Genomic DNA, 19,778 nt, shown 5'->3' with positions numbered 1-19,778 from the left:
TTCACAAAATGCAGTCTTCTTTCCTGGACCTTGACAATTGTGTTCATCAATTGTAAGAAACTGATAGGTAATAAAATATTTTATTATAAAACCCCTCATCTGTTTGACTTTTCTTTATTGCAGGAGGACTGTGCACATCCCTTGCGAGCATGTGGACCTCCCAGTGATGAGGAAGGTTAAAAGGGAAAGTGTATTTAGCAATATTGAGCAAAACATTCTCCAGCAATGTTCTAGTTTTACTCACCCTCTTGGCTGCCATTGCACCAGTTTTATACCAACAAGGAGAAAAGAAACCCCTTTGTGTTTTGTGTGTGTTCTGAGTAACTAGAAGCTTAAATTTGCTTTTCTTCTCCTACTCCAGGGTAGCTCAGTAGTATAAAATCTCAATAAAAATCACTTTCATGCTCCTTAGTGGAGAATCTTCTTAAAAATTGCCAACATTTTTAATATTTGATGCACATAAAATTGGAACCTGCAAACACTTTACACAGATTGCTTTAAATTGCACCTTCAATGCACTGTTAAAAATATCTCCCTACTTGGATACGTTCCGAGATCTGCCAAAAAGTCTGCTTCCTTGTCCTATACAACCAATTTAAGAGTTCAGATTATTTCCTATGTGGAAAAGCTCGGCTAAGGTCCTGAAGAAAGCAACTGATTGTGTGCTTGACATAATTCAGTGGTTTCAAAATTCTGCAAGGAGTCAGTACCACAGTTTACATGATCCACCGTGAAATACAGATAGGCCTTTTCAGTTAATAAAAACAGAAAAAAGAAGCCCAGAAAAGCCCAATTCCCTTATCACATGGTTGCCAGGCATTGGAAATTGCCTATCAGCATTAATTTAAGCTTGAGCATTGATTAAAGTGTATACTGTAAACTCAGTGGATGGAGGCAATTGTTAAATGTCTTTCTGCAGGTCATTTCACAGCTGGCAGGTGAGAGTTAATATAATGATCAGTAATAAAAGATTAATGTGTGATGCAAGCCAGGCAAAACTGCAATGAACACAAGCAGTATATAAGAAGGGCATTACTTTTGCAGCTTCAGATTATCACGTTTTACTAAAAATAAATGAACAGCAAAGGGCCTGGCTGGTGATTTAATTCCAGCAGGCACCAAAGCCGTTGCTGGTTGCAAATCCAAAGTGAGGAGTTCATATGAGACCCAAAGTGAGAGGAGTTTGGGACAAAGAGGGAACAAGTCTGGAGAGGCACCAGAGAGAGCCCTGCTGCTCTCAGGGGGTTCAGCTGCAAAGGAAAGAGCCAGAAAAGAATGGGAACAGTGGGGCTGGAACACTCCCAGCAAATGAAATGCAAGAAGGAACAATGAAGCTCCTCATGTCCCACTGCTGCACAGACCCTGAGTGAGCAGGAGAGCTCTGAGCTCCACGGGGTGAATTCTTAGTCAATAGTGCACTGTATCATTCTGTATTTATAGGAGATGAAGCATTACCTAGCAGGGAGAAAAGCATCTGGAAATGAAATATTGACGACCTAATCCATTTACATAATTAGCCTTTTTCTACTAACAATTTAACCAACTTATTTATTTGGAGATCAAGCAGCTACCGCTAATGAATTTTATACAAAGAATACTAATAATGACTCCTCTGGAACATGAGAATAATCACAGCAGGAATTAGCTTTCTACTTAAACATCTTTCCTTTGCAACATATCAATCTAATGTGTCCATAGCACCATTAACAACCAGATACATTGTTCAATTAAATTACAAAATGAGCTGCTAAGCCCTAGTTATGTTTCTTGTTTAATTTACATTGCTTTCTGCCTATCTGGGGAGATTCGTATTACAATATCCACTGAACTTTAATATGTACCATAATTATTTGGGTTGGGATAGGATAATATGGCTGTCACCTGTAGAATTAATGGAAGCAATTTCACAAAATATTAAACAGAAGACAGCCTGCTTAACAGATGAACTTAGTACATGCTCCTACATTTTTCCCCACAATTTTCTTTTTTTAAGGAATAATGCTGCTAAGTTTTTTAGGCTGTTCTCTTTGTTTTGAAACAGTGATCACGTTTATGTAGCACAGACAAATATGAAAAGCCATCCAAAACGCACTGACCTGGAGATAAGAGATACAAGTACAAACACAACAACAGGAGAGTAAATCTGCCCATACAGTTCTAATAAATGTGAGATTTATTCTGTTAAGATTCAATCTTTCAATTTAAGGGCAATATGGAAAACAAAGCTAAACCAGCATGTTCAGTTTTCCTGTGAGCCACTGAATTCTGAAACACTCCATTCTCAGCTTCTAACTGTGCCTCTGCTATTATTCCTTTCCAGTTTGTAAAACACACATTTCCATGACAGATCCAGTCATTTCAGGGAGCACAAAGCATCCTGCAGTTATTAACAGTGCTGCCAATTTCCTAGAGATTTAGTGCAGTGCCACTCTTGGAAAACAGGTAGGGAACAAAAGTGTGGCAATTACACTCACACAGACCTTTATGACCATTTCATCTCCACAGATATTTATCTAAGGCTGTATTATTATCTTCTGTACAGATTATGAACTGTAGCATTACAGAGTACTTATTGACAATTTTAAGATGATAGTAGGTAAAATGTATTTATGTCTTTATTGCTGTTATTCAGAGTATCTGTCATTATTAAGAAGATCTTTTTCAATGCCTTGTAAAATGTTAAAGCAAGCAGTGTTTGTTGTGCAGCAGATTCTCCTGCTCTCCTTTTTGCTGTGATGCTGCAACAGCTGCAGGAGATGCAGAGGGTAAAACAGACTGAGCTAAACTGGAGCTGCCTGGTCTGTCCCATTGTCCCTGTGGTGTGAACACAAAACCAAGGAAAGCCATTCAGACTTTAAAGACCTTGTCCCTCACTGAAATCAGTGTATCCCCAGGCAGGTGAGGGCAGGTGTGTGCTCAGGACAAGCCAGTATAGCCAGTACAAACCAGGGCTGCCCAGCCCAAGCAGAACTGCAGCCGGATACAACAGGCCTAAGGATTCCCTACCCCTGTGGAAAGGGGATTAAAGGCTGAGAGATGAACATGTTTAACCTTCCAGGAACCCATTGGAAAGGTGGGAATTTCTAGGCTAATCCAGTTTTACCCTGCTGCAGCAGAGCTTTTCTAACTGCCTGTTTACCTTTTCAATTTGTTCTTGTTCATCCATTCACATACTGGAATTTCTGCTCTCCTGCCTCTCCCCTCAGTGTCTTTCACTTCCCTGCTCTGGGATGGGGAAGGTGAACTATTCCCAAGGTTTTGCTTGGATGCAGGTCCAGATGTGACCCTCCCTCACTTCTTTTCTACTTCTCCCAACTGATTCTGCCTTATTTTTTTACTGTCTCCCTTCCAAATTACATCTCTCTTTGGAGTCCAAATCTTTCACTTTTCTGCAAGTACAGATCTCCTGAGTCCACACTCCTTTTGCTCAAGGACAAGCCCTGGGAGCTCCTGCCATGTCTTAGCTGAGGTGCCTCATCTGCCCAGTCTCTCCATGAGTTGCCTTCTCCAGCCCCTCTCCAAGGGTAATCAGCAGGAAAATCCTCTTCCCATCCCCTTCCCTCATCCCCAACAGGGATGCAGACTGCTGGCTGGGAGCTCCCAGCAGCTCCAACACTTGATTGGATTGATTCACCTGCAGCCAGGAATCTGTCAGGGTGTGCAACAAGCAAATGAGGAGAGCAAGAGAGGCTCTGTCAGCCTTCCCCAGCATGGCCAGCACTGGGAACAGCTCAGGATTCCAGTGTGGTCACCACTATAAAGGCCCAGGCTGCACAGTTGTCTCCTTTAGCGGAAAAGTGTTCACAAAGAGAGAAAGAGAAACAGGAATTATATGGTACCACATGTCTGGAAACCGTCTCCAGATGGAGAATGGGGAAGAGAGGCAGACTGATGTCTTCTCCTCTAAATTACTTGGAAATAATTAGTATTTTCTCCATATTCAACCCCATGCAAATCCTGACATAAACTCCACAGCCCCCTCCAATTATAACTGTCCATAAAATGGAAACAGGGAAGCTCCATGTGTAATGGAAAGGAGCAGCCTTCTGACCCTCCCACAGGGCTGAGGGTTGGATGTTTGTGCTACAACGACCTGCTGATTATTCAGTGAAGGCAGAGAGGAAAAATTCCAATGAGCTTTGTTGCATAAAAATATAATTGTAGCATATGTCAGTGTAGAGCTAATAAAAAAAGGAACATAGAGGAGAAAGTGCTTTAGCACAACATCCACTGGTGAGCTGCACATGTCTGCAAACCCTGGTGCCACAGGCCCCATGCAAAGTGCTCCTGAGAGCTGCTTTAACTGCACTTCCCAACCTTTGTTAGCCAGGACTAGCTGGAGGCTAAGGCAGCACGTGCTGCAATCCCTCATTGACTTTGCTGTGTAGTCATTTTGCTGAATCCATGACACCTTGGTAAAACAATATTATCATCTGCTCTGATCGATTCATGGGTGAAGGCTCTCGTTTATAAATTTTGAGGATTTATCACCTTTTGCTGGTGGCTGAGATGGATCGGTGCTCCAGCAGCACAGAGGAATGAAGGAGACATTAAACTGCTGCATTGCTTACTCTTGAGGATATTAATTTGTATAAAGATAGTTCATTTACATATCTTGTAAACATGTAATGCTCTCTATTAAATTTATCACTGTAAATATCTAAATTAAATTTAATCCATTAAATTTTAAAAGTTATATTAAAAACCCCTGTAAATGGAGAGCATTGCCAATAAAAAGTAATAACATTGCCACATTTATATTGCTTGAAGTGCTTCAGAAGGATGAACCTAATTGGAGCAATAGAAACATAACACCGTTTTTCAGAGAGGAAGATTGTCCTAGAAGGGATATAAATATTGACAGTCTGTGGTTAAAATGAAAGGCTTTGGGGGTTGATTTTTACCTGTCTCCTATATAGCCAGCTGCACACAGGCATTTTCCTGTCACGGGGTCACAGTGTCCTCCGTTGTGGCATGGACAGTCCTGGCTGCAGTTAATTCCAAAGGTTCCAGGAGGACACGGCTGTGCACACACCAGCCCCTGGTAAGGTTGCAGAAAGAGCAATATTTCAGTCAACATTCATAATGCAATAAATTTCTCTATGCAGCTTGGAATTTTATTGTCCTTCTTGCTAAAACTAGATGTAAGTGTAGCAGCAATATTTTATCTGCATAAGATGTGCTAAAGAGAGTCTGAAAACTCTGCTACCACAGTAAATGCCTGCCTGGCCTGACTCCAGAAGGGATTTTTCTCTCCACTGTACACTCATGGATAACTCTCTTCCTTGGATTTCCCCCACAGGCTGCAGCTGGGCTTGCCCTGCCCTTTGGACAGCCACACGGAGATGGGGGAGAAGTTAAAGGCAAGCAGGGAAGTTTACAGAGCTGTTTGTGTGCTCCTGGGGTTTCTGTGAAATGGAGAGTCTGAAAAGCTGTTGGCCACACGCTGCACAGAGGTTTGGGAAGGAAGGGGTTGTTGGGAAGGTTGCACTGGGAGGGTGTAGCTGTGCTGGTTTTGATGGTCTGTGATCATTCTCCTGTTCAGCCAGTCCCATTCATCCAACCCAACACAGCAGCTGGAGATTCCTCTGGTGCCCTTCACACCCTTCACTCTGCTCCCTCTGCTCTCTCCAGCCCCACATCCATCTCTCAAAGCAGCACAGAATGGATCTGCCAGAGCTTTGGGACAGCCATGGAGGGGCAGGATGAGAATGAGGATTAGCTGCAGAAATGGATTAGCCCCCAGTGATGGCACAGAAGCAATGGGAGTCCCCAGATCAGCACTGCTGCAGCCTTCTGGCCAGAAGAAGGAATTCTGCAGTGGAATATTTGCCTGACCCCTAAACAGTGACAGGATGCAGCATACAGCATCCTCCCAGCTCCTTATCACCAATCTTGGAGCCACATCTCAGCCCCTGACTGCCTCAACTCCATATCCCATTTTATGCTCCCAGCTCTCTCCTTTCCTGCCTCTTTATTCCAGTCTATTCCAAATCCCTGTTGCAGCCTCCTTTTTAATCCTCTCCTCCATCCAGACCCAAATGCTCATCTCTGAGATGTTTCCTCCTTCCTCTCCCTGCTGAACCAGCCCTGGGAGTGAAGCAAAGCCAGCCTGTCCCTGCTGTGCCCCCTGGCACTGGCCACAAGTAAAGCAGCTCCCAGATAATCCCTGCTCCAGCTGTTCCCAAGGCAGGGAATGCTCACCCTTGTGTGGGGTTTTGGAGAATTTACTTGCCAGACTCAGGTGCTTTCCCCCCAGGTATCCCATAATGTCCCTGCCAAATATCAAGGCCTTACAAGGATTTCCCCAGACTTTCTTAGAAGTTGTATGATGTTTTTCTCCCTGTGAGCAAATATAAAGCCTGAGGCTGGCATCCAGCTGAGGAACTTCAGCCAAAACAAGTCTGGCAGTGCTGGGATCTGAAGTTGTGGTCCTATAATGGAAAATGTTTGGCATCTGCAGCAAGTGGTGCTGCTGCCAGTGTCACAACAGTGCCCAGCATGAGACAGAAAGAGTGTCTGGCCACAGGATTATTTGGGTTTAATTTCTCTGTTTCCCTAACCAAGCCCCGGGGGCTCTGGGTTTTGAACAAAGTACATATCAGACATAACTTATTCAAAATATAAACCAGGAATATAATGGCTGCTTTCACTCCTCAGGGCATGGGAAGTTTAGCTGTTGATACAGCCCAAAGTGAAGAGGCTGCTCTTCAATGTCACCATAAAATAGGTACTTTGAGCCTTTCCCAAGCAGGGCTATGTGGCTCCTTGGCTGTAAAACAGACAGGTTGGCCTCAGTTCAAGAACTTTCAGATTACAGTGTTAAAAACTGGTGTCTCTGGACTTGAGTAATACACAACACTATATATCTGAAAACCTAAGTGTCCATTTATCTTGATAATAAATACTTTCTCCCTTCATGTCTCAAAAGGAACAGGATTTCTATCAACAAATGATGAGAAAGCAATACTCTGGGATGCATCCCCCCAGAGCCAAGAGAATCTTTAGCTGCACTTTTTGCATTAATATGTACTAAGGGAATTCAAAACATCCCTCTCTAGAGGATCAAATGTCAGACCAACATTTCCTGCTGCTTATACATCTAATCAGCAAAGTTCACCCCATCAGCACCTTTTTTAAGGCCCTGATCTCATCAGCTCCTGCTTTTGACATTGTTTGCTGTATTTTGTAGGACAGAAAAGATTTGTTTTCTGCTCTGTTTTCTCAGACACCCCCACGTTTAAAATCCACAACAGAAAGAAAAATAGACAAAAATACAAATGATGCTTCAAATGAATGCCCAGAATCAATAAGAGGGAAGTGATGAGCAGAATGTGCTGTACTTCCACGGCATCACGATGCCTTGGGAAGGGGGTCTGGGGCCAAACAGGGGGCGTTGCTGGTGACAAATGTTCTGTCACGTCAGGAAATATTGCTGCTTTCCTGAGCAGAGATCTAGTCCTTCAAAGGGCTTCTGAGAAGCGTTGTAAATGCTAAATTAACTTCTCTCCCCACTTCCTGAGAGCGCTTGGAGAATTTAATATTGCAAATGAGAAAGATGTATAGAATTAAACCTGTAAATTGTTAATGAGGCCCTAAAGCAGCCACCCACTAAACTCCACAGCCACAAAGGCACAGAAGTGGAAAAAGCCCAACATTATGGGATGCTGGAAGCCACGTTCTGTTGACTGTTCAACAATAGAGGCCATTGGCCACCATCCTCCTGATGAAGAACCCATGGGGCAGCAAAATCCCAGAGGACACCATCCATGGAACCCGTGCTGCTGGGAGATTCAGGGCTGGTGGGAGGAAAGAAATTACAAGTCATAAAAGAACCAGGCTTTGAAGATGGCAGATCCATGGAAGAACCTCAGAACCCCAGAACTTCCTCTTTGTAAAGTCACTGCCTCCCCTTCCCCATCCCACCAAACCCTGAGGGAGCTGAGCTCCTCTTAATAAGCCAACCTAGGAACTGATAAAAGTTGCAGCTCATCCAGCAGCAATAAAGTCCAAGTGGATTTGCACCTGTATAAATCTAGGGAGAATTCTCTCCTTCCAAAATGATGGTATATTCAATATATATGTGCAGTCTTAAGCCTCAAAATCAGCAAGTAAAATTCCTGGTGTCACAGAAATCCATGGTGTGAAATAAAATGAATGCTGTCTAGCAATCCCATCTCGCCTGCTCGTTTACAGCCCCCTCATGTCTCACTTCCCAAACCATTCCAACCACCAAGAGTTAAAAATATAGCATGAAAACATACTTTTTATCCCTCTCTGTACACTGAATTACCAGCTTTTCATTAAAACCCTGGAGAGACCCTTTATACTTAAAATCTCAACATTTACAAGCTGAGTGCTTTTACTTATAATTTCAGTTTCTTTCTGCAGAATACTTGATCTCTCTCTTCAATTTTCAGTTATGCTTGTTTCAAACATCAATTGTTAACTCTAGGGTTCCTCCAGGGACAGAGCAGCCAACAACACAGTTTTCAGAAAAGTCTCTCTGGGCTCCTAAAAATGCATAAAAGGAACTCCAGGCTGTAAGGAATTGGGTAGGATTGGGCCAGAATATAACCACAGCTGCTGTGCAGCGCTCTGGTTCCTCTTAGGGTCTGTGCTGCATCCTAAAAGACAATTCCTGTTCTATTCTGATATTCTTAATTGTTTAGTGATGTTTTAACTTTGAAAAAAGAAGATAAAACTCCTGGTAAAATACAAATAAGGAAGAATACAGCAGAACAACTCAGATCCTGAGAAATCTTGGCATGCAGGAGGAGAGATGGAAAAAGTAATATTTTTATGTGAATCACTTTATTGATCACTTCTTAGGGGGTAGTGCCAGAATGGACAGATAGGCCCTCAAAAATATGTGAATTTCTTTCCTAATGCTCCAGTGCTCAAGGAAAGAACCTTTTCTTTGCCACCACTGATTGTCAGGTGAGGGCAAGGGACCATATTCATAATTCAAACAAGTTTTGTCTTTGTCATTTGAAATGGAATAACCTCATGACCACCCTTGCCATGATGGGTGGTGTTAGAGAGATGCCAGCTCTCCAGTTCGAGGTATTTTCAACCAAATCTTATGGACAGCAATGTTCTCCCATGTTGCTGATGTACAGAAGCAACTCACAGCTGGTGCTTTTGAACTCAAAACAGTTGAGGTACAAATAGAAAGAAACATAAACCCCTCTCTCAGCTTTTGTATGTTAGAACTGGTAGAGGGTCCTCATCAGAAGTCAAAGTTGTGTAATGATCTGCAGGGCCTTCCATGCAAAAATAAAAATTCAGAGTACTTGCATGCTTTAAAATCCAGCAACTTTGCCAAGAGACTAATTGTCAGATACAGGAAAAATGCCAGGAAGTTTAGTACAGCTAAATGGGATGAAGGCCTGTGAGACTTGGCACGCCCCAAGAGAGTTCATTATTACATTATTGATAAAGTTGAGGACTTTGAAAACGCTTGGCCTTGCTTTCCTGACACAAAGGATGAAAGGTTAGGGCAGCTGTCTCTCTGCAGTGCAAGCCCTGACACAAGCAAATCTCTGCAATCAATGGCAGCAGTGCCTGAGCAAGGGCACGACACTGAACCAGCCTCTGTGCCCTGGGCTCAGCTCTGCTGCCTGCCTGAGCCATGGGTTCCCCCTGGATTCTCCCTCTCCTCTGAAGGGGAACAAGACACTTTGTGCCTCTGACAATGCTGGGCTTTGAGCTTTCTGTCCTGTGTGAGGGCACTGCCTAAGGCTGCAGGGAATATTCCAAGTAACTGGAAGTCACAGACAGCTCTCTTGTCTTGTGTCATGCTGCTGTTTTTAAACTCTGTGCTGGCACCTACCAGCCAGAGAATCACAGAACCACCGAGGCTGGAAAAGCCCTCTCAGATGATCAACCATTCCCCCTGCACTGTCAAGCCCAGCACTAACCCCTGTCCCCAAGCAGCACACTCACGTGTTTTTGGAACACTTCCAGGGAAGGTGGCAGGTCCCAAACTGGTGGCCTGTCTGTGAAGCTGCTGTGCACACCCAGCAAATTGCCAGTTTGGGAATTGTTAGAGGCTGGCTGAGACAGTGAACAATCAACATGCAGTTCCAAGGCCTGAGTGAGGATGAGCAGTACCCACCATCCATCCAGCAGGACAGGAGCACTCCCCAGTGATGTGGTGACAAACTCCCCCGTTCTGGCAGGGGCAGCGCAGCTCGCACTGGGCTCCGTGGCTGCCGGGGGGACACTGCTCCTCACAGCTTTGGGGAGAGAGAACAGAAAACAAAGAGATCATTTCAAAGACCTTACAGGAAACAGTAAATCAGGAAAACCCACAACACAGGTCATCATGGGAGTGCTCATGCAAATGATGAGACCTCAGTAAGGCTCAGCTGGCACTGCCAATTAGCTGAGATTCCTTTTATTTCTGCTGGGTTGTTTATGTGCCATGGATCCAGCCCTGTAAGGCTGATGCATGTGTGTAACCTTTACGCATGTACCAAATCCCACCCATCTCAACAGGATAACCCATAACCATTAAAATAGCCCAGGAAAATATGAGTTGCAGGATGAAGCCTTCAATGTAAATTATATGACATGGCAATAAAAGAAGCTGCAAACAGAATAAAAGGATGGGATTAAAACGCTTGAAATTTCTCCAGTCACTACTGAATGTTAACATTTGCAGTGTATAATGGACTGGCAAGGACTCAACATCATTTAAAGGCTATTTAAGCTCATTGAGTCTCTCTCAGTACTCGTGGGGGGCAATGTGAGGGTAATCCCTGCAAAACTCAGTGTCTCCTATATCTGCACATCAGAGTTTTCAGCATGGAGGTTCTGAAGCTACAGGATGTTGTCCCCCTAACTGACTGTCCTCTGATGAGGATGTTCTTACAACACGTGGGGCTGGCCCTGCTGAGCACTGACACACTGATGTCAAGGGGAGCACTCCCAAGAGTAAGCAGAGTCTGTAGTAGCGAGTGCTTCAATGACTGAGGTCACAAGTCTAGGAGGAAATCAGGTACTAAATAAAATATTCACAAGGCCTATCACTTATTTATGAGGGTTAACTCTGTCGTTATTTTTTACCTTCCCCTTCATGCAGGTCAACAAATAATAACAGACTGCAAAAGTATTAACTCACCTACAATAGATTTCTAACCAAATTCAGTGACTAAATTCTCTTTTCCCCTTAAATAATTCTGAAAAATATAATTACTTCTGAAACTACTGAAAGATCTCTAATGAGAACTGATGTTACACTGTGGGCAATTTTAAACAAGAAACTATTGCTTGCTGTCCTAAAATTAATATGCAGATTTTGTGAATCCTACTGGTAAACTTTCTGTGTGGTGGATGGGGATTTAGCTACATGATTCTCGTTAAAGTTAATAGGAGTCACACCGCTAAATCCCTGTTCTCTGTGCTTAAAATTTACCCCCTAGATACTAAGCTGATAGAGTTAACAGCAATGCTTTCTCAGTTAGATTGAAAGTCAAATAAATTGGGGATGGAAAAGTCCCATTTGATGCTGCACTGGACTGCTAATGAGGAGAGAGTCCAACTGCTTATCAAAACTCCGCTGTGATTTGGATTATATTCACATTCTGAAATTAGGAACAGGTAAAGTTGTTGCACAAGTTGGAAAATATAAACGACTTTTAAGCTTATTTTAATAGCATGGAATCATAGAACTCCAGAATGGTTTGGGTTGGAAGGGAGCTTGAAGCCAGATCCAGCTCCTTGCCATGGGCAGGGACACCTTCCACTGTCCCAGGCTGCTCCAAGCCCTGTCCAACCCGGCCTTGGGCACTGTCAGGGATCCAGGGACAGCCCCAGCTTCTCTGGGCACCCTGTGCCAGGGCCTTGGCACCCTCCCAGGGAACAATTCCTTTCCAAAATCCCATCTAACCCTGTCCTTGGCAGTTAAAAGCCATCGCCCTTTGTTCCACCCAAACTCTCCAAGGCTCCCTTCAGGGACACAGGTATAGCCGGCAGCAAGAACAGAGATCCCCTTTATTCGTTCTCTCTAAAATCCCGCTCCCTGCTTCCTACAGAGGCCAGTGTACAACAGGGTGTAAATCCAGCCAATTTCTTCGCGTTAAACGCGGCCGACCCGAATGGGTTCGGGGAATTGTCAGAGCGCTCCCGCTGCACTTACAACACTCCGGTGTATCCGGGCGCGCAGTGGCACTCGCCCGTCTGGTGGTCGCAGGTGGCCCCGTGGTGGCACTGGCACTGGAAGTGGCAGCCCTTGCCGTAGGTGCCCGGCTCGCAGAGCTCCTCGCAGCGCCAGCCGCGGAAGCCGTCGGCGCACACGCAGGCTCCCGTGATGGGGTTACAGAGCGCTTCGTTCTGGCACTGGCACCGGTTGCTGCAGTGGGGACCCCAGTGCTCGCTGTCGCAGCCTGCGGACACACACGGAGTTACCCGGGCGGGGACACGGGGCTGCCTCACCCCACAGCCCCGCGTGCACCTCGGCCGGAGCCTTCCAAAGGAGCCCCCGCTCCCAAACTGCCCCCCCGACCCGGCTTTAACACCTCCTGCCCCGACCCAGCTTCAGCATCTCCCCCCCCGACCCAGCTTCAGCACCTCCTGCCCCGACCCAGCTTCAGCATCTCCCCCCAGATCCAGCTTCAGCATCTCCCCCCAGATCCAGCTTCAGCATCTCCCCCCAGATCCAGCTTCAGCATCTCCCCCCCGACCCAGCTTCAGCACCTCCTGCCCCGACCCAGCTTCAGCATCTCCCCCCAGATCCAGCTTCAGCATCTCCCCCCCGACCCAGCTTCAGCATCTCCCCCCCGACCCAGCTTCAGCACCTCCTGCCCCGACCCAGCTTCAGCACCTCCTGCCCCGACCCAGCTTCAGCACCTCCTGCCCCGACCCAGCTTCAGCATCTCCCCCCCGACCCAGCTTCAGCACCTCCTGCCCCGACCCAGCTTCAGCATCTCCCCCCAGATCCAGCTTCAGCATCTCCCCCCAGATCCAGCTTCAGCATCTCCCCCCCAGATCCAGCTTCAGCATCTCCCCCCAGCCCATCTTTAGGGTGCAAGGACACAACAGCACCACTGTTATACCTAAAGTTGAGGACTTGTTTAGCACCTTATTGGATCAGGCCCAAAATCTTTTAATATCCTGTTTCTTAGTGCTTTTAGATTGCTGGAAGGAATGAATTTATAGTGGAATTAGATGCAGAGGGTCACATCCTGCCTGCAGTGCTGCTAATGGGAGGTGGTGTTGCCAAGCAAATCCTGTCAATTTAATAATGTCATCAAATATTGTTTCTTTGTTATGTTCCCATAAGATAACATGCAAGATAATCTAAAGAAAGCTTTCTCCTTGGTGTTGCTTGTTTTCTGATTTACTTATTTATTTATTTACTTTTGTTGTCTGGACTAAATAGATGGAAGGAAAGAAAATAACACTGGAGACAGGATGTCCTGAGGCTGCTCAGGCTCAGGGATGAAGGTATGGAGTGAATATATCAGGTAATTCCTGTGCTAATAAAAGCAACATAGAAGGACCCCAAAGCCTCTGGCCACTGATGCGGAGAGGAGGTTCCCTATGGAATGCATTAAGGCACAGGGAGAACCCTTCATGTGACAATCCAGTCTGATCCCATCTCTTTTGAAAAGATGTGGAGGATGGGAGAGTGAAGTCAGCCTTACAGGAATGGTTTGTCCTGATTTGCTATCGAAACAGCACCTGTACAACACCTCTGTGAGCTGCCTGCACTCAACAGAGCTCGAGCAAACACCTGAAGTCAAGGGTTCCTCAGCAAAACAGTCAGCAGGAAAACAAGGATTTCTTCAGCAGCCCTACCCACACTAAGCAGCCTTTCACCATAGCTGTGGAAAGGATGAAGAAAGCCCTCATCCTGTCCAGAACAGAGCTCTGGGAAGGACAGAGTTACCAATCGCTTTCCAGGTACAGCTGGCTGTGCTCAGAGCTGGTTTCAATTTCACCACCAGCCCTCCTGCGAGTGGAGTAAATCCCACTGCCAGGCAGGAGAGGAGAGTGGAATCCCAGCAACAGGGCTGTCTTCACAAACTCTTTTATTTGCAAACATGGAAACTAATCCCAGGTGACGCGCTGCTTCTCAGCCCTGGATCTGTTTCCAGGATTAGCAAGGTAAATGTAAAGCTCTCTTAAGCCTGGTGCTTTTGTCCTAGAAATTGCATAGCCTTTTCCCTCTACAGTACTTGGCTATAAACCCACACTGGAAAACTGCCTCTATCCATTAATTTTGGCAATATTTTTATTTATTATCCTTCATTTTGAGAAGGAGGATACTCATTGATCAGTGTGAGGACACCCAGCAGAAAAAGAAGACAGCTCTTAGTTAATTTGCACTGCTGATTACCAGTTTACAAATTTGTGTTTCTTGAACAAGTGTTAAAAGCCAAAATAAACCTCCAGAAGAAAATTCCAAGGTCTCCAAAAGATCTGTATGGTGTTAGAAAATGCAGGTGCAGAGGTTTCATGTCCTGCAGGGAGCAGAGCACACTATGTACCCCTGTGCACGATCCCACTCGTGCCTCACCCCAGATCATTTGTTGTTTTGCCTCACTTCCCCCACAGCTGTAAACAGGGATGATAGCTCCTCTCTAACACCACTGGGAGCCAAGAAAACAAAATCTTACTCTTTATAAGACTTAAATTATTACTGAGAATCTGTGGGAAGAGATGATCTATCTTTATTTCACACAGACACTTGCTAAGGCTGAGTGAGCCTTCTGGGGCAGGGAGCAAAGCTGCTGGAGCTGCTGGAGTTCCCCAGCAATTTCCATTCCAGAAACACTGATTTGTTTTCTGCACAACTTGAACATCAAGGGATGCAGTTCTGCATCTCCATAAAGGGCACAAATCTGAGCCACACAAGGACAGCTGATGTCCCTCAGCACAGGAAAGTGGAGTTCAGGGATCAAACTGCATTCTGCGTGCTCTGGGGATTGATTCCTGCCTTCCCACACCTCACATCAGAGCCCTGACTGCAGACTGTGGCTTGTTCTGAGCTGATACAGCTCCAGTTGCAATTAATTTTCCTAATATGAATAAATAACATTCATTAGAAGATATGATTCTATCCTTGCTCTTTCATGTCTCAGGTGGGTGCTCCAAGCATCCAATTTGTCTGCTGGGTTTGTGTTTCACTTTGAAAGAAAGTGAAGGAAAAAGAAAACCATTTGTAGGGAGGGAAAAACATTTCCCATCATTAGTTCAAGCATCTTGTTTCAACTGTACTGTGCCTGCCCCAAACACAGCTCCTTTTCTGTAAGTCCATCCTGCTTGAACACTTATTTACAATTAGTATTTGGTCATATGCTTGCTTCCTCCCTGTGGCAAATCTCACCTTATAATCTCACCAAAGGGAGTTGAGTGAAATTTGTTAGCAATGTGTCAGTGCAAAATGTGGATAATGAAAGTTCATCCTCACCTGGTTTTACACTGCAGTAACCTCACATGAAAATAAGATCTTTGCTGCTCAAAGTTTAACAGTTCCTGTTGGTTTTCTTTTCCCTTTTCCTCTAAGTCCCATATTGCAAGGACTCCAATGACTCCAATGACTGTGGAGTCAGTTCACTGGAACATGATGTGATATTTATATAATGATACAATGATAACTCCCAGATCTGCACTGTGGGCACTTCTGTACCTTTATCAAGGTACATACAGATGATAAGCTAAAATCCAAGCACTTATTCGTACAGTTAACTCCACTGAGCTCAGCAAGCTCACTCAGGTGTGAGACTACTTGAGTGTGTAACTGGCTACAGGACTGGGATCCAGTAGCTCCTGGTAAAAATTATAAGACACAGAAGAAACAAAAGACTTCAGCAACCAAAAGGTATTTTTTTCTCTATACATCAGTGTGGCAAATCCTGGCTGGTGTGTGACAGTGACTGCAGGTCCTGGGACAGAGAGCAGAGCCATGGAATCCTGCTGCACTTTGGGATCATCAGCAAGTTCTCCCATGGGCAAGGAGAGAGACTTTAAACCTCAGTCCCAGCCTAGCACAGTCTGATCCTGCTCTTGTTGATTGCCTCAGTGTGTTACTGTAATAGAGATAAATAATAACAGCAACACCGTGTGAACACAGAGCTGATTAAAGCTCACACGAGCGCTCTGCTGTAAATGCAGATGCCATTAAAAATGTCAAAATGATACAGAGACTTTAACCAGACCATCAATAAGGAAAGCAACCTGAGAGAGGTGATGTCAGGGAGGAACAAATGCTTTCCTTAGCTGCATGTGGGGATGTCAATACCATGAGGGATGAGTCTGAAACAGCCCCTGTTCTCTGGGGAGATGCTGCATTGATGGGAGCTGCCATATTTCAGGTACATTCCCTGGCAAACGTGCTAACTTGCTCACTTTTTCACCTTTGGAAATACGGCTGGAGATGAACTGTCACCAGTAAAAATGAATGTGGCTCTGTAAGGGATGAGGCTGGGTGCCTAAGCACACTCACTCTGGTGTGCACCTGTGACAGGAGAGGGATTCTCCCCTCGATGGAGACTGCTCAAAACAGCACCAAGGGTTTTCCTCCTCTTGCCATCCCCACTCCCACATTGAAACCTCAATTCCTTCCTGAAGTGAGGGCTAATTCCTGCAGGCTCTGCAAACAGAATCATAAAATCCTAGAATCTTTAAGGCTGGAAAAGACCTCCAAGTCCAACTTTCAGCTGAACAACCCTGTGCCTACTAAACCATATCATGAAGTGGCACATCTGCTTGTTTTTGAACCCTTCCAGGGATGGTGACTCCAACAGTTCCCTGGGGAGCCTGTTCCAGTGCTTAACCACTCCTGCAGTGAAGAAATGTTTCTGCTGTGGTGGTGCATGGCATCCTGTTAGCACTTGTGTCCTGGTGAATACACACCAAGGATGCCTGGGAAGGGCCGCTTCACTCCCCAGGGGCTGATTATCCCTGCAGGAATGATCAGGGAATTGCTGTGTTCCAGGCCCTGTAGACACCCAGCAGCCAGTGCAGCAGCACAACTCAGCCACAATGAAGCAAACACAAGGGTTTGAAAAGGTAACAGATCAATAGAAGGACTCCCAAGGAAGGGGTGAAATTTATGGAGTGACTTATCCCAACGAGACAGAGTTGAAACGTTATTCCAGAGCTTTTCCATCACTGCAAACACACCCTTAATATGAAAACAGCATCTTCTGTCACAGCAGCACCATAACTGTGGTCTCAAGGTCTGAGTTTCTTCTGCTCTCATCAGCATCAGCCTCCCTGATGGTCCCCTTGGCTCTTTTGTAGCCAGGGACCAGCTCAGTATTGCAGGTCTGCAGTCAGTGGGATGTTCACAAACATCCTGCACAAGGCACAGCTGGAAAAACCCCAGGCTGATTTCCTTGGCTCAAGGACTCAGGACCATATTGGGTTGATGGGGAACTTCAATTAATTCACACTTTAAAGAAGCTTTCCACAAATTTGCTAAAGCACAGAATGTGTTCATATTCAATAATCAATATTCTGGAATATTTCCAAATTCCGTTTGTAATGTTTAAATGAGACACAAGCCCTTAAAAATGCAAACAGGAAATAAAATTAACTTATTAAATCTAAGAGGATATGGTTTAAGAGAGATTATTTTAGAATTTACTTTGAAATTAGGACTAGAGTCTCCTTTTAATGTAACTGTACTGTTGTAAAATGATTCTATGCATACAAATTGAGGTGAAAAGTGGACTTAGCTCTGGGTGCTTTTATTTTTTTTTTTTGGTCTGATTCAGTTTTGGAATCAGATGGTTGATTGGATGGTTGGAATCTAATGCAAAGCAGGCAAAGAAACAGCAAAAGGTAAAACGTACCTGAATGGAATGAAGGAAAATTAAAATAATCAATTAGGGTTTTATTCCCTGTACTTTATTCAGCAGGAGAATTACAGCCCTGTGTTGAGCTGTGTCTGCTCCCTGCACAAACGTGACTCCTTCTGGGACAGTTCTTTGCAAACAGAAGCCAAGCAACAGGTTTGGAACAAGGTCCATGAAGAGGGAATTCCCTACAATGACCCTTCCCAGCACTTTGTGCTGGCTCTGAGCAGCGCTGAGCCCCTCAAGTGACAACAACACACTGCTAAAGGCATGAGCCAGGTCACTGACCAATCACCTGCTGATCTGCTTGATTCTAACCCAAAAAACCTCTGTCTCATAAGACTGATCACCCTTGGAACGTCTAACACATGTTAATAACACTCAAAATAACCCCCATTTTCTGAAGTGCCCTTCAAAAATGTTCTTCCAAATGCTTAGAGACCAGAATTCTAATTCCCTGATTTCTCCAGCTGGGACACCTTCCACTGTCCCACACCCAGGGGTGTGCTCAGGTGTCCCCACTGAAAATTCACCTCTACTCAATCAAACTATAAAAAATGCAATTTGCAGGCACTCAGTGTCACCCCTGGATAACTCATTACCTACCTGCTTCAAAAATTCCAATTGTATTAAAAGCAATCTGAAATTAAAGACTTCAGGGCCTTAGCAGGACTCCTCTTCCAATTTTTCCTGGGAGCAGCCATGTGCCACTGGCTGCTTAATCTCTGTGCAGTGAGTGGCCCACGGGGAGGGTGACAGCTCTGTGCTCTCAGTCCATCACCCACATGTCAGGGCTTTGCTCTGACACTGCTCATGAACCACCTGAACATCAGCCTGATGACACTCTTGAAGAGATTTTTCTAATTCTTCATTTGCTTTCATTTGTTTCTCCAAATCAAACAGGGAGCATCCCATATAAATAAGACATTTGACTTATGGAGTTGGTGTCACAAAAATAAAATGTCAGATCAAAGGTTGGAAGGACAGCAGTAATTCAGTACTTGAGCCTATGAATTATGATATTTTCTTTAATTATGTGAGCACAGAGTACCCTGGTACTTGCTGACTTCTGAGCTTGTAGCTTTGCAGCCTAAAGGTTCCCAAACCTGGATTCCTTTTATCTCCAAAGCCAGACTTTCAGTCACGGCTCACACAATTATAATGAAGAAAATGCCAGTCTCAGTGTTTACAACTCTAAGACTGCCCAGAGAATGTATTTTGCATATGTAAATATGCATTTGTGTATCCACCCAAAAGGAAAACCCCTGGGGTTAATCTGAGGCTGGCAGGACTTACAATCACTCTCATCCTCCCTGTTTATGGATCAGTCTTTATCAGGTAGAAATGGAAAATTGGGAAGGGAACATCAGCTGATTTTCCCAAAATGAATAAATTATTACTCACAGGAGGCAATCAATCTCATTTTGTGCTTAGGGCTTGGGTTTTTTTTGCCTTTCTTAAGGACAGAAGAACAGATTTTCATCCTTCAAGAAAGATTTTGCTGATTCTCCCTGAAGTTCCTGCTCTGAATCAGGTACGGAACATGTGGCTGATTTGGGCCCTGATTTAATCTTGGATGATGATCTCATTAGTCACTGACTCTCCAACATGTGGTACCTAACTCAGGCTCAGCACTTTAGAGACCCTGCAGTTTATTTAGTACCCTCTGAGGAAACATTTACTTTAAACAAGTAATTCTTGTTTAAAGAACATTCCTATTCTGTGGAATGCTTACAACAGTTACCTAGCTGGAGGTTTGTCTTTTGGATAAATGGAAATAAAGTCAAGTCTCTCCAAGTCAAAGAATAGCTAAGTGTTTGGATGTCAGCCTCATCAAATCCTGTAATGAACTCAATATATTTTGGAAGCAGCAAAAAAGAAGAAACAACTTCTACTCCTGACAGATATCGAAGTGTGGCGCTTACAGAATTTCTACTACGAGCTATTTTGACAGACGCTTCAAAA

At 44.7% G+C, this 19,778-nt stretch overlaps 1 protein-coding gene across 50 annotated transcripts in view; it reads right to left on the bottom strand.

The window, feature by feature from the left end:
* MEGF11 (multiple EGF like domains 11) overlaps nt 1–19,778 on the bottom strand; it is a 255,052-nt gene that overhangs the window by 81,566 nt on the left and 153,708 nt on the right. For all 50 annotated transcript variants that reach the window (XR_015275703.1, XR_015275718.1, XR_015275705.1 and 47 more), the window contains 3 exons: nt 12,146–12,392; nt 10,121–10,241; nt 4,905–5,041 (listed from right to left, as the gene is read on the bottom strand). Coding sequence is in view for 31 of the 50 variants with exons in the window: in XM_086848746.1 (XP_086704872.1) it covers nt 4,905–5,041; nt 10,121–10,241; nt 12,146–12,392 (505 nt within the window). In the remaining 19 variants the exon portion in view is untranslated. The remainder of the gene's footprint in view (nt 1–4,904; nt 5,042–10,120; nt 10,242–12,145; nt 12,393–19,778) is intronic.

This window comes from Cyanistes caeruleus, chromosome 13, assembly GCF_971803275.1.
Source record: "Cyanistes caeruleus chromosome 13, bCyaCae1.hap1.1, whole genome shotgun sequence".
In the NCBI taxonomy this organism is placed as follows: domain Eukaryota; kingdom Metazoa; phylum Chordata; class Aves; order Passeriformes; family Paridae; genus Cyanistes; species Cyanistes caeruleus.
The sequence above is the reverse complement of the archived record's forward strand: the minus strand, read 5'-3'. Positions and strand labels throughout refer to the sequence as shown.